This window comes from Pantherophis guttatus, chromosome 7 (genome assembly GCF_059756535.1).
Source record: "Pantherophis guttatus breed Tessera chromosome 7, ASM5975653v1, whole genome shotgun sequence".
Classification (NCBI taxonomy): Eukaryota; Metazoa; Chordata; class Lepidosauria; order Squamata; family Colubridae; genus Pantherophis; species Pantherophis guttatus.
In genome coordinates this window covers 10,299,113-10,322,865 of record NC_142069.1, presented here as the reverse complement: position 1 = coordinate 10,322,865, position 23,753 = coordinate 10,299,113, and the positions used below count along the sequence as shown (strand labels likewise).

At 42.3% G+C, this 23,753-nt stretch overlaps 1 protein-coding gene across 7 annotated transcripts in view; it reads left to right on the top strand.

Moving 5' to 3' along the window:
• The window catches only part of SOX5 (SRY-box transcription factor 5), a 1,038,733-nt gene that overhangs the window by 549,584 nt on the left and 465,396 nt on the right, over positions 1–23,753 (top strand). For 4 of the 7 annotated variants that reach the window (XM_060688637.2, XM_087873006.1, XM_034442599.3 and 1 more), the window contains one exon: positions 272–503. The exons of 1 other annotated variant lie outside the window; for it this stretch is intronic. In XM_060688637.2, coding sequence (XP_060544620.2) covers positions 273–503 — 231 coding nt within the window. In that variant the 5' untranslated portion in view covers position 272. The remainder of the gene's footprint in view (positions 1–271; positions 504–23,753) is intronic. 2 more of the 7 variants (XM_087873007.1, XM_060688669.2) reach the window with 1 other exon arrangement.

Below are 23,753 nucleotides of genomic sequence, written 5' to 3'. Positions count from 1 at the left end.
CTTCCCACCTCCTTGAATGTGTTTTAAGAGGCCAGCATACAAGAGAGTGCTATATTAGTGCATTATTCCGACAACAAACAGGCACTGTTCTGTTGCTACCTGCTTGGCCATTGTTCTCCGTTGTGTGTGCTTTGCAGTGGTATTTGGATGGCTTCCTGCCCTCGGCTAGCACAAAAAGGCATTTCTGTTACAATGGCCCCTAACCACACAATGACGGCATTAAGGATTTATGTGGAGGTTTCATTATTTTCCCCTCTTTTGTTCCTTGTAGGATGTCTTCCAAGCAACCAGCTTCTCCGTATGGGGAAGCAGATGGAGAGGTAGCCATGGTGACAGGCAGACAGAAAGTGGAAGAGGAAGAGAGTGGCGGCCTCCCAGCCTTTCACCTTCCTTTGCATGTGAGTTTTCCCAACAAGCCTTATTTTGAGGAATTTCAGCCAGTTTCTCTGCTGACGCGAGAGCCTTGCGGCCTTAGGACTCCTACCTCTCAGCAAAACACAATGGTAGGTCTCCTCCAGACTCTATTGTGCTTTTGCGTTGCCTTCGCACATTCCCCCTTGGCATCTAAAGATCAGTCCCTTTGCCACTGGCGTGGATGGAACTTCTCACAATAATGAGAAAACTCTGACCCGTTTCCATCAGGGATGAAAACACCATCTTGTTGGGTTCCAGGTCTCTCCAGTTGCATCCTGTTTTATTTAGCCATCACGACATGAAATGTTCAAATCGTTATTATTTTGTTTTATTTATTTATTATTATTTTTTCTGCCAATCACCTCCTCTACAAAGTGACTCTGGGCAGCTATTATTATTATTATTCCCTTGGTAGAAATAAAAATTGCATGTGTCTTGTCTACTTCTCAAGTATGAAGTGGCCGCATAGAATTCTTGTCCACATAGGCCGCATAGAAGTCTGGTCCAAATAAATGTGGAAATGTAGAAATTAGGGCACACTTTATATGTTAGTAATTCATGTATTAGATTTTTTTTTTCACACCGACAGGAGTGACATCAAGCTGGCCACACCCACCCTGCCCCCCCCCCCCCAGGTCAAACACAACCCTGATGCAGCCCTCAATGTAATGAAGTTTGATACCCCTGAGCTAGAAGTAAAAGAGAATATAGAATATTGGCTTACCGTTAGCAAAGGGGGAAAATTGTGCTTAGTTTGTATATTCATACAGACCTACTTCATGCTACTTAGTATGCACAAATCCCATTTCTCTGATTTTTATGCAGAATTGATCCCATTTTAAAATTTTGTGCATTAGGGAAAAATAGATAGCAAAATGTCGATACATTTCTGAAAACCATGCACAAGGATGCATTATAATTTAGGAGAAATGTTTTCAAAAAAATTCCGACTTCTGGCAGACTAGCTATAGAAATGTTCACATATATCAAAGAAATGCAAGGTTTTTTTTTTAAAGAAGACACTATAAATTCATACAGAAATAGGTTAAATTATATTTAAGAAAGGAGAATAGGAAACTCTGGGAAACCCACTAAGAGATTCATCAATTGCTACTGATTGCAGAAATCCAGGGATTTGCAGATAGAATCATAGTTTGTTGGGGAGAATTGTGTTAACAGATAACCTTAAATGCCAACATGTCGTCGTAGATTCCCCTTTTCAGTATCCAAGGGCATCACTTCCCACTTTGATCTTTTATCAGCCGTGATCTTGTGGTGCGCTTGCTTCAAAAGTTGCCCGTATGAAACAGTGGCAGGAATACCTGGCAACCTTTTAAAAAAAACCCTGACCAATATTCTTGGTGGTTAAACTTTACATAGAAATGTCATTCTGGTTTGCAACTGATCCCAAACTGTAGTCCAGCCAATTTGCTTTCTTCCCCAAAAGCATTTAAAAACAGGAAATAGGAGATGCTGATCATGATCTTGAACCAGACAATCACTTAGTTATCCTAAAGATACAATCACTGGTAAAGTCATAACTGAAAGGATTGATCAAAATGTTTGGCGCCCTGGACTGGTGTCCATTGTATTCAAGTGGAGAGTTTTGGAGATAACTAGTTTGAATTAGTTGTGGTGGTAGAGCATGAAAAATTCACATGGTAAACCATGTTGTTATTTTTTTAAATTCATTTTCACAAGTTTATTATTTTGGGAGCCAGTTTGGTCTAGTGGTTACAGCACCAGGCTAGAAAGCAGGAGAGCACAAGTTCAAATCCCACCTTAGGCATGAAAGCTGCCTGGGTGAGTTTGAGCCAGTTACTCTCTCTCTACCCCACAAGATGGTTGTTGTTGGGAAAATAGGTGGAAGAAGTATTTATTTATTAATCATATTTCTATGCCGCCCACTCTCCGAGGACTCTGGGTGGCTTACAACAATCGACAGTATACTAAATAGCATATTGCCCCCAACAATCTAGGTCCTCATTTTACCCACCTCGGAAGGATGGAAGGCTGAGTCAACCTTGAGCTGGTGAGATTTGATCTGCTGATCTGCTGAACTAGCAGTCAGCTAAAGTAGCTGCAGTACTGCACTCTAACCACTGCGCCACCTCGGCTCTGTTGTGTTGTGTTTGTTGTCTTGAGTTACTTCTAAAAGTAATAAAGGTGATACTGTAGATGGATGGATGGATGGATGGATGGATGGATGGATGGATGGATAGATAGATAGATAGATAGATAGATAGATAGATAGATAGATAGATAGATTCCTCGACTTACAGCCACAATTGAGCCCAAAATTTCTGTTGCTAAGCGAAACGTTTGTTAAATGGAATTTGTTCCATTATATAACCTTGCTTGCCACAGTTGTTAGGTGAATCACTGCAGTTGGTAAATTAATAATACGGTTGATAAGTGAATCTGGCTTCTCCATTGATTTTGCTTGTCAGGAGATCTCAAAAGGTGATTACATGGCCCCGGGACACTGCAACCGTCATAAATATGAGTCAGTTACCAACCATCCGAATTTTGATCACGTGGCCATGGGGATGTTGCAACGGTTGCAGGTTTAAAAAATGATCATAAATCACTTTTTTTTTCAGTGCCCTTGTAACTTGGAATGGTCACGAAATGAACTGTTGTAAGTTGAAAACTACCCGTCCCTCTCCAATATAGGGAGTACCAACATGTCAATTCTTTATTTGTCTTTTATTTCTTCCTTACATTAAAATATTAAATATTAAAGAGCCTTGATAGTACAGTGGTCTGCGCACCCTGTTATTAACACAGCTGCCTGCAATTTCTGCTGGTTCGAATCTCTCCAAGGCTCAAGGTTGACTCAGCCTTCCATCCTTTCTAAGGTAGGTAAATTGAGGACCCAGTTTGTGGGGGCAATAAGCTGACTTTGTATAAATATACAAAAGGATGAAGGCTATTGCTTAACGCATTGTAAGCCGCCCTGAGTCTCCGGAAAGGACGGCATATAAATCAAATTATATATATATATATATATATATATCCCCTTTCTTTCTCTCTTGCCTTCTTCCGCTCTGCCAACCCCTTTTTATAACACCTTGTTTTTGTCCTCTGTTTTCTATACGCAAGGAATTAAACCACGCTGTGTGTCATTTTCGCAACTAATGTGGTGCGCTAATAATCTTTCTCCGTGAAGTATCTTTCGAGAAGTATCCCCTGCCTGATGGCTAAGGATATGTTTGGGAGGGAATATACGCATCGGCAGTAATTTCACCTCGAAAAGAGGAAACCCAAACAGTCGAAGAATATCGTCAACCCCTTAATATCTACGCTCATGATTGGTCTGTTGGGTTTCCATTGCAAGCATTTGTAGTCTTCTCCTCCTCCTCTTCCTCCTCCTTTCCTCGTGATAGTTTCAGAATAATAAAAGTTTGCGAGGAGAAACACAAGAGGGGGAAACTACATTTTGAATCAGGATGGAGCCTTGTTTTAACATTTCTAAAGGAAACAAAGGGAGAAACGAAGGGCATATGTGGGAGAAAGCCAGATAACGCTTCCCTCCCATTCATTCATTGTCTTGAACGAGAATCTACCAAAACCCCAAACTCGATCAAGCAGGAAGGGCTGAAATTTAAAACAGTTTATAGATAGAGGAGAAAGCAACATGGTCAGATTCATTGATCCATGGATAGGGCTTTGGAGTATTAAGTTCTCAAAACTTGGCTTCCATCTCTGTCCATTCAACTATTGTAGTGTTAAATCAGGCTGGCCGTTTCTTCGTTTTGACATTGTCCTCATCATTAAACACAAAGGCAGACAGGTCCAACATGGTTTTTTTTTTCTCTTGTGGAAATACCTGTACGTATTGAATTCTCAGCAGGTGGTCAGGGGCAGGGCCAAGAAATGTCAGACCAGGTTAGTTCTCGGGAAGGGAGGCTTCCAGGAAACCTTGGGGCTGGAGGCAAGACTGGGAAATCCCAAAAACATAGCAAGAAGCCACCGCTTCTAAGTTGTGCCAGGAAAACTACATGGACATTTTTTTTTTAAATGAAATAACCAAGACTTGAACCTGGCTCACGAGGAGACTGATGGTAAGTCCATCCCAACATATTGTACAGGTAGTCCTTGACTTATGACCACAATTGAGGTGATGGTTAAGTGAGCCACATCCAATTTTACAACCTTTCTGCCACAGTTGTTAAGTGAGTCACTGCAGTTGTTAAGTGAAGCATGGAGTCTTTAAGCAAATCCAACTTTCCCCATTGACTTTGCAGTGACTGGGAAGGTTGTAAGTAACAATCATAATGACCCCAGGATGCCGCAAACATTGCAAATACAGGCCAGATGCTAAGCAACCAAATTTTGATCCCCTGAACAGGGAGATGCTGCATTATTTGTTAATTGAGGACCCAGTTTGTGGGGGCAATAAGCTGACTTTGTGTAAATATACAAAAGTATGAAGGCTATTGCTTAGCACATTGTAAGCCGCCCTGAGTCTCCGGAGAAGGGCGGCATATAAATCAAATTAAAAAAAAAAAAAAGTGCAGGTATTGGTTGTAAACCAGGGGTGAAATGCTCCCGGTAGCGATGGAGGCAGGTGGTTCGGAGAACCGGTAGCAAAAATTCCTGCCCCCCCCCCATGCCCAGCTGAGCCCAGCTTTTTTTAAAAAACTTTTAAAAGCATTTTTTCTACAACCTCTTCGGCCAAAAAAATGCTTTTAAAAGTAAAAAACAAAAGCCTCTGATGATCGCGGGGCTCAGCTGGGATCGTCAAAGGCTTTTAACAGAAAAAAAGCCTCTGCTGATCAGGCAACTCAGCTGGGATCGTCAGAGCCTTTTGAAAGCATTTTTTTACAACCTCTTCGCCGAAGAGGTGGTAGAAAAATGGATTTAAAAGTAAAAAAAAAAAAAAAATGGCCACATCCACCCGGTCACATAACCCCCCCCCCCAAGCCATGCCCACAGAACCGGTAGTAACAAATTTTAGATTTCACCACTGTTGTAAACTCCTTTTTTTTTTCAGTGTAGAACCGATGCTTTTCAGTCAGAACTAAAGAAGCTTCTTGGATGAGAAGCGAAACAACTTCAAGGAAAAACAAAGTCCAGTTGCCTTTAAAAAAAAAAAACACCTTTGGAACAACCGTGACCTGGATGACTGAGAATCTCCATAGACATTTTTTTTTAGTGCCCTAACCCTAACTTTGAACAGTCACTAAATGAATGGTTGTAAGTTGAGGACTACCTGTATATAATAATAATAATAATAATAATAATAATAATAATAATAATAATAATAATAATAATAATAATAATAATAATAATAATAATAATTTTATTTCTATACCGCCCTTCTCCCGAAGGACTCAGGGCGGTGTACAGCCTATTTAAAAACAGAATAAACATCAATTTAGAATAATTTAAAAGTATTAAATAAATTTGGCTTAATTTAAAACCCCAAAAATTTAAAACATCCAATTAAAAATTATGTTGCTAACCCAGCCTGGCGGAACAATAGGGTCTTGAGTGCGCAGCGAAATACCCGGAGGTCAGAAATCTTACGAATTTCCGGGGGCAGTTCATTCCACAGGGCTGGGGCTCCCACAGAGAAGGCCCTCCCCCTGGGTGTCGCCAGCCGATATGACTTGGCCGATGGCACCCTGAGGAGACCCTCTCTGTGGGAGTGAATGATCCCCATGAAATGCATCGCCTACTTCTTTCTTTTCCAGGTTTGAATTTGCCCTTTCCTTAGCAGTGGTCCAAGATTTTCTAGGATATAACGTGCTGAGAAAAACAGAGTGAACTATTCCAGGGGTGGGTTTCACTTACTTTTGCTATCAGTTCGCTCGCATGCGCAGGGCGTATTTGATGACGTCCGGGCAGGTGGGCGGAGCCTCCCACTGCCGCTGCTACCGGTTGGCCTGAACCAATCCACCACTGATCTATACCCATACTACCGTGTTTCCCCAAAAATAAGACCTTGTCTTATATTTTTTTGAACCCTGAAATAAGCGCTTGGCCTTATTTTCAGGGAGGTCTTATTATTTTGGGGCGCGTGGAGCAAGATGGGGCTCCTCTTGCCGTCTTACCAGATTTCCAGCTCTGTGTTTAAATAGTTTTTGGGGAGGGCTTATTTTTGGGGGGGTAGGCTTATTTTAGCACATGCGCTCAAAAGCCTGATTGGGCTTATTATCAGGGGATGTCTTATTTTCGGGGAAACAGGGTATTCCGCTGCTTGTTTTGAGTTCAGATTGCATCCGAAACATCGCAAACTATTTCTAGTTAAATACAGGTAGCCCTCAACGTACGACCATAATTGAACCCAAAATTTCTGTTTCTTAAGCGGTACAGTTTTTCAGTGAATTTTGTCCTATTTTACAACCTTTCTTGCCGCAGAGATTAAGTGAATTACTGCAGTTATTAAGTTAGCAGCATGGTTGTTAAGTGAGCCTGGCTCACTTAACAACCCTTTGTGTCAGAGGGCCACAAAATCATGTGACCCTGGGATGCTGCAGTTGTCATTAAACAGATGCCAGTTGCCAAGCATCCAAATTTTGATCACGTGACCATGGGGCTGTTACAACGGTCGTAAGTGTGAACAATAGTCATAAGTCACTTTTTTCAATGCCGTTGAAACTTCAAATGGTCACTAAACTGTTGAAAGTCGAGGACTACCTGGGTATATATAATTACGATGGGACGATGGAGAGTGCTGTGAACACCGGCTTAATTATTGTGCCAGCTTTAATAATGAGATTTTTTTTCCGCCATTGTTTGGGGAAAACCGTCTCCTTCCACTTTAGACAAAAGTGTAATTACTTTTGAACGATGTGGAATGTGATCTGCCTAAATAGCATAGCAGATAGATTTGCAAAAGATTCAGATATGGCTGGCTACAATGCCATATGCGAAGCCCCGGAATAAGGCATAGTTAATACGGAGCATAATTATGCACTTCTGCGTACAGCACATCCATTTATACACACTCACAATTTCACCGTGTCAGCTTCATGTTGTTCCCTTTTGTGAGAGGCAGGCCAGCTTCCCAGAACAATTGAACAGCTAAAATTCGGCAAATAACGGCACTGCAAAAGTTTGCAATTGTTCTACTTCAATGTCTTCTCCCCCATGCTAAATTGATATTTATCTTATGGTGGAATTACGTTGTTGCAAACATTATTGCTCTAAATGTCATCTGCAGAACAGCATTTGAAAGCTGTTTCCCATACGTATAATTTTAGTCTTGAAAACTGGAGTCTGATATTTCTGCATCGAGTGCGTACACTCACATTGTCTTACAAAATTACTCCAGGGTGTTGCCTGAATAAACAAGACAACCCTTGGGGGAGAGAGAGAGAGAGAGAATGTAGAGATTGTGCAAAGCACACACCTTTTCTTTTTGTACTCTAATTTCACTTTAGCATCAGGCTACCTCCTTTTTCCTGCTCCTGTCCAGCTACCTTTTTACTTTCAGAATAGCCCGTTGAGATTGATTAGGCCAGGGTCCCTGCCATGCTGGCTCAGGAATTCTGGGAGTTGAAATTCACATTACAGTGGTTTGGGCAAACTGGTAGTTGCGGTGGTGTGAGACTCTGCCCATCCACCCGGACGTCATCATGGATGCTCTGTGCATGCACAGAAGCGCCGTGCGCGAGCGCTCATAGTTCCGAACTGGTAGCGAAGGTAAGTGGAACCCACTACTGGTTCACAAGTCATAAAGAGGCCATCGTTCCTTACCTCTGAATTAGGCAGACTGGAGGAAGAAGACAGAAGCTGGTTTATAATCAATTAAGGACTTCTTGTTGTGGCCCGTCAGCAGCCTGTGTGGATTGTAGCTGATTCTGACAACAAGGAGGCTGGTGTGGTGCTGCGCCATCAGCCTGTGCAGCTAGCGCTCGAGTCAGACAGTGAGGAGGCTGGAGAAGATGTGGTGCCAGAGGCAGGGATTCAGCCAGGGCCTTCAGAACCTCCAGAAGCTCCTTTAAGTGAAGAGGACGAAGAGGAGGAGCCTCTTCTCAATGCACGGGCGCGCAGAGCTGCCAAAAGGCAGGAGTGGCTCCTCAGGAGGAGGTCTCCTCAAGAGTAAGGCTTGGGGCTAACAGGCCACTCCCTTAGCCTATTTAAGGAGGAACGCCGATTGCAACAAGCTGTAGGGAACAACTTTAGTTCATTCTCCTTTGCGTCTGGATTCTCTGCAAAATCGCTTCTGGGCTTTCTGCCAACCCTAGTAAGATAGTGATTACCTTATCTTAGGGTTCTTGTAGGCTGTTAAGAAAGTTTATTAAAAGCCTTTGTTTGAAAAAGACTGAGTTATTTTAGTAAATTAAGTTTTGTACAGACTTCGTGTGTGCTGTGTTCTTTGAGGTCCGTAGCTGGGGCAGAACATCTCTTTGGATTAAGGTTGAATCTGGAATTCCCTGGTTCTATTCTGACACTCAATCCAGAATATCAAACTTGTAAAATGTAGTGCCATCAGATGTCGTTGGACCCAAGATCCTATAGTCCGACACTTTCAGACACCATGGCTTTATCATGGAGGAGCTAGGGAGACTACAGCATACCTATAGCAACACATTGGAGAAAGTAGTATTCTATTGCACTAGTTTTTATTACAAATGACAGTATAGAACATAGACCATAGAATATTAGGGATGGAAGGGAACTTGAAGGAACTTGCTCAAGCTGGAGACCCTATACCCGTGATGGCAAACCTATGGCACATGTGCCACGGGTGGCACATGTAGCCATATTGGTGGGCATGCGAGCTCAGCTCTGGGCCAGCTAATTTTCAGGCTTTCTGGGCTCACTGGAAATAGGGAAACAGGCTGTTAGCAAGTGGGCCATTTCCGGCCTCCAGGGGGCCTCCAGGGGGTGGGGATGGGAGAGGCCATTTCCGCCCTCCCCAGGCTCCTAGAAAGGCTCTGGAGCAAAAAACGGGCCTTCCGGTCCCACCGGAAGCTGGCAAATGGGCCGTTTCTGGCCTCCGGAGGGCCTCGGGGTGGGGGTGGGGGGTGGGGAAGGCTGTTTTCGCCCTCACCAAGCTCCTAGAAAGGTTCTGGAGCCTGGGGAGAGAGAAACACGGGCCTACCGGGCCCACTGTGCCATCACGTGCCAGGAGCAGGGGGAATGGGGGGTCGCATGCACGGGGACAGGACGTATAGAATTATGGGTGTGGGCACACGTGGACGTGACTCCCCCCTCCTCCCCGCTCCTGGCACGCGATGGCAAAAAGTTTAACCATCACTGTCCTATACCATTTTGGACAAATGCTGTCCACTCTCTTCTTGAAAACCTCCAGTGATGGCACATTCAACCAGAAGTAAGTCATTCCAAATTAATAGTTCTCACTGTTAGGAAATTTTTCCTTCTTTCTAGGTTGGATCTCTGTTTAATGATGTTTCACCCATTACTTCTTGTCATGCCCTCAGGTGTTTTAGAGAATAGGTTGACCCTCTTATAGGTTGACTCAACTGTAACTGCCCCTCAAGTACTGGAAGACAGTTATCATGTCCCCCCTAATTTTCCCCCTCTTTGTTAGGCTAGAGATACCTACATCCTCAGTCATTCAGTTTAGCTTCCAGACCTCTCATCATGTTTGTTGCTCTTCTATGGACTCTTTCTAAGGTCTCAATGTCTGTCTTGTATCGTGGTGACCAGAACTGGATGCAGTATTCCAAGTATGGCCTTTTTAGTGCAGTATAAAGCAATACTATCACTTCACGTGATCTTGAAACTACCCTTAATTAGAGTTGAGGGGTTATCCAAGTTTTCCATTTCAGAAAGTTAACAATTTAAGGTCTAATGTAGTGCCTTTTGAATGCAAAACACCCATATGTCTCTTAAGCCAGTGGTGAAATCCAATTTTTTTTTTACTACCGGTTCTGTGGGCGTGGCGTGGTGGGCGTGGTTTGGTGGGTGTGGCTGGGGAAGGCCATTGCAAAATCTCCATTCCCTCCCCACTCCTGGGGGAAGGATACTGAAAAATTCCCATTCCCTCCCCACTCCTGTGGGAAGGATACTGCAAAATTCCCATTCCCACCCCACTCTGGGGCCAGCCAGAGGTGGTATTTGCCAGTTCTCCGAACTGCTCAAAATTTCCGCCACCAGTTCTCAAGAACCTGTCAGAACCTGCTGGATTTCATCCATGTCTTAAGCATAATCCTTCCCATTGTATAATACTGATACCCCAGATACTAATACTGCCCAGATACCAGTACTGATATCTCATTTGTTATCCTTTAACATAGTTTAAGCAAAGGTTTCTTCATAAGTACACAGGGCAAAGGGATGAAAAATATGGGCTGTGGTCTATTTTTTTTTTTTTAATTCATTCATCAAATCTATACAGAGTTTTGGCTAAAAGTACAGTGACAATGAACAAACTTTGGAAGTGCATCATGGTTTTCTGTCAGGCAGGAGTATGCAGATTGGGGTTTTGATTTTCAGCAGATCCCTGAGAATTGTACGAGTGTGAAAAAGAAAATGTGTTGTACATTTTGTTGCTTTTGTGAGTTTTAATTGTTTTATTTTTTTAATGCATTTGTAAACTGCCATATTAAATTGGCTAAATTAAATTAATTTAGAGAAAGCATAAGATCGCATGAGTAGAATTGAGTTAAAGATTGTTAATCAGAGACTTGGAGCTGAATTTTGCTTACTGAAGGCAATAAGAGCAGTGCATGATGAAAAGGAAAGCAGGTGGGAAGAGTAGTAAAATAAGATGAAGAACTGTCAGCAGTGATTGGATCCTGAATACCTCTGGGATTTAACATCAGAATGAGAAGACCAGAATAAAGGAATATACTGAGGACAGGCGGACACAGAGAGAGAATAAACAAGGGACAAATCACAAAGAAATCCATGAAGAAGTAAGTTGGTCAAGGGAAAGGGGAAGATTGGGAAAATAATGATAGGATAGAATTAAGGAAATTCTCAAAAAGAGGGGTGAGAAGCTTCAAGAAGAAAAGCCAAAGTTACACAGTTTTATCTGGATGTGGTGAAAGCAAAGAATCGTTTGCAAAGATACTGTACACAGGTAGTCCTCAAGTTACAACCGTTTATTTAATGATTGTTTGAAATTACAATAGCATTTAAAAAAAAAACTTATGACAGGTCCTCGCACTTACCACTCTCATGGTATCGCCATGGTCACAATTGGTATTTTTGATGGTTGCAGCATCCTGGGATCGTGTGATCTCCGTTTGTGACCTTCCGTGTGACATGCAAAGCCAATGGGGGAAAGCTGGATTTACTTAATGATCATATGATTCATTTAACAATTGAAGTGATTCGTTTAATAACCATGGCAAAAAAAAAAAGGTCCTCAAACTGAGTGTGACTCATTTAACAGCTGCCTTGCTTAGCAATGGAAATTCTAGTCCCAATTCTAGTCTTAAGGTGAGGACCAGCTGTAAAATAAATTACGTTGTATATTGTAATATCTTTAAGTATGTTCCCTATCTTTGGTTTAACATTGCTTTCCTGAGTCTCCGGAGAGGGGCGGTATATAAATTAAATTAATTAATTAATTCTGTATTCTGAATAATTTTGCTGACTTAGAAGGCAAGAATTTGATTGGTATATATGTAACACTGAAGTGTCTATGGAGATTCTCAATCATCCACGTCATGGTTTTCCCAAAGGTGCTTTTTCAAAGGGCAACTGGACTTCCTTTTCCCTTAATATAATATAATAACAGAGTTGGAAGGGACCTTGGAGGTCTTCTAGTCCAACCCCCTGCTTAGGCAGGAAACTCTACACCACTTCAGACAAATGGTTATCTAATATCTTCTTGAAAACCTCCAGTGTTGGAGTATTCACAACTTCTGGTGGCAAGTTGTTCCACTGGTTAATTGTTCTAACTGTCAGGAAGTTTCTCCCTAGTTCTAGGCTGGTTGATTAGTTTCCATCCATTGCTTCTTGTCCTGCCCTCAGGTGCTTTGGAGACTAGCTTGACTCCCTCTTCTTTGTGGCAGCCCCTGAGATATTGGAAGACTGCTATCATGTCTCCCCTGGTCCTTCTTTTCATTAAACTAGACATACCCAGTTCCTGCAACCGTTCTTCATATGATTTATCCTCCAGTCCCCTCATCATCTTTGTTGCTCTTCTCTGCACTCCTTGAAAACATTACGGTTCTCATCCAAGAAGCATCTTCAGTCAGAACTGAGGAACCTTCCTGGATGAGATGAGAAGACAAACAACTTCAAGGAAAAACAAAGAAAATCCAGTTGCCTTTTGAAAAATCACCTTTGGGTAAGGCTAACGTCCGACGTCATTGCCTTTAGACTTTTTCATTATAGAATACATGATTTCAGAACAAGAATTGGGCAAACATCTACTAGTCAGTTCTGGTCCCGGGAGCAAACCCTGACAGCATATTTCTAAGACACCAAACGAATATCAGGTTGATGTTGTTTAGTGACTGGAATTTATGATGAAATATGTTTGAGGCTGGCCTTTGAAGTGGTTGGCGGTGGAAACAGAAAGGAGTGGAACAATGAGGGGTTTAAAATCAGTGCGTTCAACACTAGTCGCAACAGGCCCAGGCAAACCTTCTGTATGGGTGATTGGAAAGTTCAGAGCCCAAGCAAAGGCCTCTTGTGCGCAAGGGTGGGGTTGGCTGGCAGCGTGTAGTGGAGGAACAGCTGTGTGTGAAGCCTTGCCATCTTTGAAGGGACTCATTGGGAGTCAGTTAAGCAGAAAATAATCACCTGAAAAGCAAACACCTTGTTTTATGTATGTGCTGGGAACTGTATATCTTCTATTGTTTCCAGCCGTTAACGGGCCCACACCTAGCGAGGACAATTGAATGACTTGGACAATTGAATGATTTCATACCAGAAAATATTTGTATTTGAGGCTCTGCGTCTGCCGGTTTATTTGGGCAGCTGAAAAACTGTGTACAAACCAACGAGGTGGAAATGTATTGTAGACCTTGATGTCTGCTACCGATTTTTTTTTTTTTTGTCGCTGTTCTCGTTCTTGTTTCCTCACTAGTAAAAGTGAGAAGGATTTAACATGGAGTGGAACACAGCAACCCATCTCATGTGAATCTTGGAGGCAAATAAGCCCCCACCTCAGTGTTTTGTTAGCTTCCAATGGATGGAAACTAACCGAGGAGAGAAGCAATCTAGAACTAAGGAGAAATTTCTGAACTGTGAGAACAATCAACCAATGGAATAACTTGCCTTCAAGAAGTTGGGGGAGCTCCATCACTGGAGGCTTTCAAACAGAGAGTGGACAGCCGTTTGTCTGAAATAGTATAGGGTCTCCTGCTCAAGCAGATATTGGATTAGAAGACCCCCAACTCTTATTATTCTATTTTATGTTCTATCTGCAGGGAATTTGGGGGATAGCCTGCCCAGTGGCTGATGTCACTCAATGACATCTGCTATTGCAGACACTCAAGTATTTAACCGAAAAATATTTCTTTATTCTGGTTCTCATTCTGATGTTCTGTTCTGTTCTGTTTATTTTATTTTTTTTAATTTGATTTATATGCCGCCCTTTTCCGGAGACTCAGGGCGGCTTACAATGCGTTAAGCAACAGCCTTCATACTTTTGTATATTTATACAAAGTCAACTTATTGCCCCCACAACTGGGTCCTCAATTTACCTACCTTAGAAAGGATGGAAGGCTGAGTCAACCTTGAGCCTGGGGAGGTTCGAACTCTGTTCTGTTCTGTTCTGTTCTGTTCTATTCTATTATTCTCTTCTCTTCTCTTCTCTTCTCTTCTCTTCTCTTCTCTTCTCTTCTCTTCTCTTCTCTTCTCTTCTCTTCTATTCTATTCTCTTCTATTCTATTCCCAGTTTAAAGCTCCAACAGATACTCCACCAATGGTCAGATGGGATGCTCAGCAACCAACCTGCATTTACGGCCCTTTGCAGTATCCTGTGCTCATGTGACTACAATGTATGATGTTCCTTGCCAGAAACTAGCATTTACTTCAGTGGTGAAATGTAAAATTTGTTACTACTGGTCAGGGGTGGGTTCTAAATTTTTTTACTACCGGTTCTGTGGGTGTGGCTTATTTTGTGGGTGTGGCTTGGAGGTCATGTGACTAGGTAGGCGTGGCTAGCTGGTCAGAGTCATTTCTGGAAGGTCCTTGCACTTACGACCAGTCCTCACACTTACGACCCAACTCATTTGTTTGCTTTTAACACTGATCAGCTGTAGGACGGCCCTTTGAAGCCCCGCGGCAAGAGTTTAAACAGTTTTTTTCCCTCTAGTCATCAGCTGGGACTCAGGAGGCAGCAATAGATTGGGGGTGGGACAAAATAAAAGGTAAGAATAACGTGGGGGGTGGGAGGGCGGGGGGGCCCCATCTGAGCACCCCATCTGACCATTGGTGGAGTATCTGTTGGAGCTTTAAACTGGGAATAGAATAGAATAGAATAGAATAGAATAGAATAGAATAGAATAGAATAGAATAGAATAGTGACGTCAGTGACGTCATATCGTTACCGCTACCGGCTCGGCCAAACCGGACCGAACCGGGAGGAACCCACCACTGCTACTGGTTCTATGGGCGTGGCTTGGTGGGGGGGGCCGTGGCCAACTTTTTTTTTTTTTTTTAAACCATTTTTTCTACAACCTCTTTGGCTGAAGAGGTTGTAAAAAAAAATGCTTTTAAAGCCTCTGATGATCCCGGCTGATTTGCCTGATCGGCAGAGGCTTTTTTTCCCTTTAAAAGGTCAGCCGAAGAGGTTGTAGAAAAAAATGCTTTTAAAAGCCTCTGGTGATCCCAGTTGAGCCGCACGATCATCGGAGGTGCTTTTTTTTTTTTTTACTTTTAAAAGCATTTTTTGGCCAAAGAGTTGTAGAAAAAATGCTTTTAAAAATAATTTTTTTAAAAAGCCTCTTATTATGCGGCTCAGCTGGGCAATCGGGAGGGGGCAGGGATTTTTGCTACCGGTTCTCCGAACCACCCGCCTCCATCACTACCAGATCGGGCGATCCGGTCCGAACTGGGAGCATTTCACTCCTGATTTACTTCCTATTTCTGGCAAAAAAAAAAAAAAAAGTCCATTGAGGACAAGGGTTCACTTCAAAACCACAGTGTTTGCTTGTTTGCTTAATGATCGGGCCACAAAAGACAAAAGTCCTAATATCAGGCATCTTCTGAATGACTTGGCCTGCATGACTTACGACCCTCCATTACAGTCGTAAATCGAGGACTACCTGTTGTTCCACAGTGATGCATAGGCTGCCCTTTGCATTCAGCCATCTCTTAAGTGGTCTTTCTTTTGAAAGAACAATTGGGATTGTGGGTTTGTCTGATGAGCATTGCTTCCCTGTGAGATCACAAAATCCATTGTCTTTGTTTAAAGGATATTTCTGTACCCAGATAAGCCTGCGGACGGGCCCATCACTGTCACATCATTTGTAGTCATTTTGATACCTAATTGACCACAGTAAAGCCTGGAGCAAAAGAAAGGAAAACCAGCATCAGTGACAGTCTGTTTTTAGGCAGTTAATTAAGAGTTTTCAAAAACCGTCTTCTTTTGGTTTTTTTCCCCCCTCCCTTGTCCAGACAAGCTGCGAAGTGGTTCAGTGTTGTCTTCTTGCTTGCCAATAAACAGGCAGCCCACATGTGAATAAACAAGCATTTCTCCTCTTAAAGATGACCAACAATGTCCCTGAACTCTGTGAAATGAACATCACAAGATAAAGCAATTGACTAGAGTCTGCGTCTAAATTAACTGGGGATGACTTGGGCCATAGATCTTCAAACAATGCCGTCCTTATCTGGGGAGGAAGCCTTTTGCTCCAACGTTATCTTTTTCTCTGGGCTTTGAAAACACACAGACATAGGCACAGACTCAAGCCGGTCCTGAATGGAATAGGACTTTGGATACCAGATTATCTGTTTACAAGCTGCAGCTAGGATGTAGGTGAAGCGGTCCAGTGAATGCAGGACAAGGATTTGAAAAGAAAGGGTCCGTTAAGACAGTTTTGCACCTGATAATTGTCCCTGTCCCTCTTGTGACATGATATCCCTTTGATTATTCAGCATTGCCATCCTGTTAATAATTAATTGCCTCTTTTGAAATAAGAGGAAGGTGTGTTCTGCTCAAAAAGGATGAAAAAGAAGCTTCCCCCCCACCCGCCTCTCTTCCCTTTCCATAACAACCTGATCTATGATTCAAATGAACAAAAGAGGCTGCAGTGAAATCAGTGTATGGGGCGCATTGAGGCAAACTACCTTCTGTAGATTAGCTATTTTATTTATTTATTTATTTTTCATTCGGCTGGTCTGTAATAATGCCGTGCCTTACAGTTTCTCAGACCTCATCCTTCCTCCTTGAAAGAGGCTTCTGTTTTTCCACCTGTTTCTCTGTAAAGCTTGAGGATGTCTTTCAATGCTTCTTCTGGTAGTGATGCTGAGCTGGCATGTCCATTGGAGATAAAAGAGGAAGCTACTGCTGGATAATATGCCCTACGCACGGTCACTCATGCTCTGGTCACCTCCCGGATTGACTACTGCAACGCTCTCTACGTGGGGCTGCCCCTGAAGACCACTCGGAGGCTTCAGCTGGTGCAGAATGGAGCCGCGCGGGTAGTGATGGGAGTGTCCCGATGCTCTCATGTTACACCCCTCCTGCGCGACCTGCATTGGTTACCGGTTGCCCTCCGTGTGAGATTCAAGGTGCTGGTGATTACCTATAAAGCCCTACATGGCTTGGGACTGGGGTATTTGGCAGACCTTCTGCGGCCAGCAACAGCTCCCCATCGCCCGGTGCGTTCCCACAGAGAGGGCCTACTTGGGGTGCCGTCGGCCAGACAGTGTCGGCTGGTGACTCCTAGGGAGCGGGCCTTCTCTGTGGGCGCACCTACCCTCTGGAATCAGCTCCCCCTGGAGCTCCGGATGGCCCCCGACCTTCTCTCTTTCCGCCGCAAATTAAAAACGTGGCTATTTCGCCTGGCCGGCCTGGACTGATGGGGTTTTTTTAAATGGATTTTAATTGATTTTGGGGATTTTATGTGTAACTTTTAACCCGGAGTTTTTGTTTTATTTTTCTGCTTTATTGTGAGCCGCCCTGCGTCCTCTCGGAGAAAGGGCAGCATATAAGTCTCAATAAATAAATAAATACATTAATTAATAAATTATTATTATTATTATATTATATAATAATAATAATAATAATAATAATAATAATAATAATAATAATAATAATAATAATATCCCAAAGGTGCTTTTTTTTCAAGAGGCAACTGGACTTTCTGGTTTTTCTTTGAAGACGTTTCTCTCCTCATCCAAGAAGCTTCCTCAGCTCTCAACTTTTTTGGATGAGAAATGAAACATCTTTAAAGAAAAACAAAGCAAGTCCAGTTGCCTCTTTAAAAAAGCACCTTTGGGACAACCAAGACCTGGATGACTAAGAATCTCCATAGACTACTGCTGGATAATTACTTTATTCCGCACATCTACCCATCCATTGGTATATGGCAGAAGCCACGATGGTGTCAGTCATGCCATGATGGCATTTGCGTGATGGTATCACAACCTCCATGATGCCTCTTTGCCCCACCTGCAAGACACCCATGTTCCCATCCCATTGAAACATCTCTGGCTGCCCAGATTTCTCAGCCTGAGAAAGATCTATCATCATCTTGGGGCAAACTGGGTATTTTATGAGTCCCTTCAATTAGGGACGTACATCTTGTGGGACCATGGAAAAGGTCCTTCTCAGTGTATGGAAAATCATTTCCTTGATGTTCTCTGAGCTTGGTAGTTTTCTTGCAGATGTTTCATTATCCAATATGTGTAATATCATCAGTGCTAGTGACTAGCACTGATTGATGTTACCTAGTTTGGGTAATGAAACATCTGCAGGAAAACTATCAAGCTCAGAGAACACCAAGGACCCCTCATTTCAACTTTCAGCTACAAATATTCTCCTTTATTGGTAAAATCATGGTCCAGAGTCCTTCTCTGCATCTGTCAAATTGTTGTTTCACACAACCATCATGTCCATTCCCCACTCCTACAACATAGCATGAAATTAGCCAATTATTGTTCTTCTGGTAAGGTAAAGGTTCCCCTTGCACATATGTGCTAGTCGTTCCTGACTCTAGGGGTCAGTGTTCAACTCCGTTCCAAAGCCGAAGAGCCAGCGCTGTCTGAAAACGTCTCCGTGGTCATGTGGCCTCTATGACTAAACACCAAAGGTGCACGGAACGCTGTTACCTTCCCACCAAAGGTGGTCCCTATTTTTCTGCTTGCATTTTTTACGTGCTTTCGAACTGCCAGGTTGGCAGAAGCTGGGACAAGTAATGGGAGCTTACCCCATTACACGGCGCTAGGGATTCGAACTGCTGAACTGCCGACCTTCCAATCAACAACCTCAGTGTTTTAGCCACTGAGCCACTTTAGTTACATTATGATTCTCTTTTTTTCTACAATCTACCCTATCTAATTATCAAAATCATAGATTGTAAATTCATTTTTTTTCCTCTTTGAGTCTATACGGAGTTTCCAATCAGCCGTAAATGTAGATATTATCTTTTTTGCTTATTAAACATGTAAATTGGCCATCTCAAGAAGTTCTATCATCTTCACGAACCTTTCCTCTATTCTAGGTATTGCCAAATGCTGTGTGTGTGTGCAATAATCTCGCTGTGATTGAGATGGTGGTTTTAAGGAAACTCAGTCAATGATAGAGTAACCAAATCCTTCCTTCCTTCCTTCCTTCCTTCCTTCCTTCCTTCCTTCCTTCCTTCCTTCCTTCCTTCCTTCTTTCTTTCTTTCTTTCTTTCTTTCTTTCTTTCTCTGCCCCTTCTTCTTCTTCTCCTCTGATCTATGGTGATTTGAGGGTTGAGGGAAATGGCAAGGAGGAACAGTGGTGATAACATTAAATTGAATCCATCAAATATTCAGCTTTGTTAGTCAAAGCAGGAACATACATAAAAGTGGGCAGTCAAAGAATTCTATTCTAGCTTCCCAAAATACTTTTTCCTGGATCATGATATTTCTCTCTACTGAGTGTCTTGAAGAATAACTTGCTTGAATTTGCCCTTAAAAATTGTCTCTTTGGATTGCCCCGGGGGTCAGTTTCTTTTCCCAGCAGAAGTGGGAAACTTAGAGTGACTTAATACCTTTCCTTCTACTGTTTCTTATTTCGAAAGAATGAAATGACACAAAATTGAGAAAAATAAGCAATTAAAGCCGCACCTCTTCCTCAATCCCATTTGTTCTTTTGAAGGTGGTTGTGCTCTTGAATGAATTCATTTCGAGAGATGTTATATTCTGGTCCTGATGACAGTGAATGAGATTGATGCATCCCTAGGAAGCAGGGGGAATTCAGTGCTGGTCTCAGAACAGGGAAGATTCCTCAGGCCATCCATTATGCTGAGATGCACATGTACTCACAAGCACACGCACACTCCACACAATTCATAAGGTTGGACAGAATTGGCTTTCCTCCTTGAATGTATTCCAATTTACAAATGCTATTACAACTTACAAATGCTAGAAACTCTTATGTGGAAGCAAACAACATTTCATTATGACATATTAGGCAGTTGGATTATTTCATTATGACATTTATATCAAACACACAGACACCACACAGGGTTATAGGATGAGACAGAATTGGCTTTCCTTCTCGATTTCATTCCATCTTATAAAGTCCACATGGAAATGCTTCTACCTGGAAGCAAATAAATAAAAACAAACGAATAGTTGCATTACTTAATTGTGACATATTAAACACACACACTCCACACAATTCATAAGATGGGACAGAATTGGCTTTTCTTCTTGAGTTTATTTCATCTTACAAAGTCTACCTGGAAATGCTAGAAAGACTTACATGGAAGCAAAGAAGAAGGTCTGGTACTTGATTAAACACACACACACCACAATTCATAAAATGGGATAGAATCGTGTTTCCTTCTTGAGTTTATTCCACCTTATATTTAGCTCTCATCAGCTAGCCATACCCTTCCTTGGATTCGAACTTGGGCTGCCTGCATATTAGGCAGTTGTATTAACCTCTGAGCCACAAGTTCTCCTCCCTTTATCAGCTTGAGCCAGGGGAGAGATTAAGTGTTTTTCTATCGAAGCACCTACCCCAGTATGGGAGAAAGCATACTATATGTATAATATATAATGATCAATATATATATATATATGTTTTCTGAGGTTTTCGCGGATGTTTGTATGTAGGTCTTTGGTTATTCGGGTTTTCTCCTGCGTAAAATTGGAAATGTCTTGGCGATGTTTCGATGAAGTCTCAAACGTCTGAGACTTCGTCGAAATGTCGCCAAGACGCTTCCAATTTTACGCGGGAGAAAGCCTAAATAACCAAAGACCTACACGCACACAAACACACACACACACACACACACACACACACACACAAAGTATTTTTCTATTGAGACACCTGGTCTACCCCAACATGTGGGAGGGGGCATTCTGCTCCCTTTCGCCTTTCAGCTCCAATCCAGGAGCCTTCAAGCAGTCACATTCACGACAAACCATTTTATACCAAATTTATATTTTGCTGATAAAGAAATTAAGGGAGACTAGTATAGATCTATTTCACATATATATTGTGCCTGTGTGTGTCCCCATCCATGTACATATCTCAATATAATGGGTGCACTCAGAAAGAAGCTGTCATGCTTAAATCATGTAGGAAGTATCCTTGCTTTAATTCCAGCTTATGTCTAGATCAGTGTTTAATCCAAACATGAAAGCTGTCTGTGTGAATATCTACATCCTGTCTTTGGCCCAGCATGTTACTTCTGTACTTCATTTTTGGCATGTTGCTTAGCGGAGTTTAGCATCAGCTATGGGGGGGGGGGCAAAGCAAATTTGGATTGGGAGAGGAACTGGAGAAGATATATAAATTAACTTTGTAAGCCTACTCTCACTAAAGCTGGCGTAATCAACCTTTTCAAACCAGGGACCACCTGAATAGAATAGAATAGAATAGAATAGAATAGAATAGAATAGAATAGAATAGAATAGAATAGAATAGAATAGAATAGAATAGAATAATAGAATAGAATAGAATAGTTATTGGCCAGATGTGATTGGACACACAAGGAATTTGTCTTAGTGCATATGCTCTCAGTTAAGTTAAGTTAAGACAAGACAAGACAAGACAAGACAAGACAAGACTTTTACTTTATGTTAATTTAATTTTGTTAAGCTCTGCAGAACAGGGCATAGTCAAAGAAGCAAGAATCGCCCTGAATTTTGATTTTGAAAAAGGTTATTTTTTACCTGATTCCCAGGAGTTGCTACTGCAAGTCAGGTAAACAAACTGATGTAAGCACAACAGAAATCTGAATCAGTTCACATTAGAGGAAGTGTCAATAGGGAAGCTGACAATGGTTGGCCAATGTCAAAAAAAGTGTTGCAGGTTGGTCATAGATGACTGAACTCTTCAGGTTGAGAGCTGAAGAAGCTTCTTGGATGAGAAGCGAAACGTCTTCAAAGAAAAACCAGAAAGTCCAGTTGCCTCTTAGGAAAAAAAAGCACCTTTGGGACTAGGAGAGTTGTATTTAAAACAGCTGGGAGCTCAAAGTTAGCATGCTGAGCAAATGCTTAAAACACAGAGGTGCTGCTGCTGCTGGAACTATCTCTAAAGCAAGGAAGTTGAAAATAGGGGAAGAGAACTGTTTGCAAAATGGTGCAAAAACCTAATTTTATTACGGTACAAAAATTAATGTATTTTCTCGGTTTCCACAAGGCACTGAACTACGTAACAAGCCAAATGAGCTGGATTCACACGATACACATTAAGCTGGGTGCTTGTGCGAAGGGGACACAAATCAAAATTAAAGTATAGCTATGCTCATTGTGCAAAGACAGCCACTAAATCAGGGGTGAAATCCAGCAGGTTCTGACAGGTTCTGGAGAACCGGTAGTGGAAATTTTGAGTAGTTCAGAGAACCGGCAAATACCAGCTCTGGCTGGCCCCAGAGTGGGGTGGGAATGGAAATTTTGCAATATCCTTCCTCTGGAGTGGGGAGGGAATGGGAATTTTGCAATATCCTTTCCCTAGAGTGGGGTGAGAATGGAGATTTTGTAGTATCCTTCCCCTGGAGTGGGGAGGGAATGGGAATTTTGCAATATCCTTTCCCTAGAGTGGGGTGGGAATGGAGATTTTGCAATATCCTTTCCCTGGAGTGGGGAGGGAATGGGAATTTTGCAGTATCCTTCCCCTGCTATGCCCGCCAAGCCACGCCCGCCAAGCCACAGAACCGGTAGTAAAAAAATTTGGATTCCACCACTGTACTAAATCTTTCCGCCTTATGGAAGGGGAAGAGGATCTCACAACAGAGCTGACATTTCCTGTGGCAACCTAATACTCTAAATCAGTGGTGGGATTTAAATAATTTAACAACTGGTTCTATGCCCTAATGATTTCTTCCAACAACCAGTTCACCAAACTGCTCAGAAAGTTAATAACCGGTTCTCCCGAAGTGGTGCGAACCGGCTGAATCCCACCACTGCTCTAAATAGTAATTCTGCCTTCAGAATGCTAGATTTGAAATGTTAGCATGCATAATAAATATCAGGATTCCCATCCCGTGCAAAGCCTTCTAAGAGGACCATTGCATTCTGTGAGATTTACTCTCGAGTAAAGATACCTAGTTTTGCGGTTTAGTTTTAGTTTAGTTTAGTTTTATTAAATTTGTATACCACCCTACTCCCGAAGGACTCAGGGCAGTGAACAGGCATAGGATAAAATACAGAAATACAAAAGTTAAGAACAATTTAAAACCAAATTAAATGATTTAGCCCACGACAATTAAAATCCCAATAAATTTAAAACAAATTAAAATTTCAATTTAAAATTTTAAAAAAGGGGAGAAAAATTAGGCCAGGCCAGCTTGCTGGAATAAGAGGGTCTTAAGAGCACGGCGGAAGGTGCGCAGATCCGGGATCCTCCGTATCTCCGGGGGGAGCTCGTTCCAGATAGTGGGTGCCCCCACAGAGAAGGCCCTCCCCCTGGGGGCCGCCAGTCGACACTGCTTGGCTGACGGCATCCGGAGGAGCCCCTCTCTATGAGAGCGTACCGGCTGGTGGGAGGCTATTTGTGGTAGTAGGCGGTCCCGTAAATAACCAGGTCCTAAGCCATGGAGCAGTGTAGAAATGAGGATGTTTTGCTGTGTTGCTGAAATCATAAAATACTTTTTTTTTTTCTTCCCTCTGTGATGAACTCTCAAGATTTCTTTGGTGATTCTCTCCCTATTTTTATTATTTGATACAGACAGAAAGTCTCTCTCCTTGCCCCATTTCCCCCCCCCCGCCCCCTGATTTCATGCTGAATAAACCTCCGAGCTGACAGTTTAAAAAAAGAAACTCTACTCTCTATCCAGCCTTACACTCTTAACATTTATAAC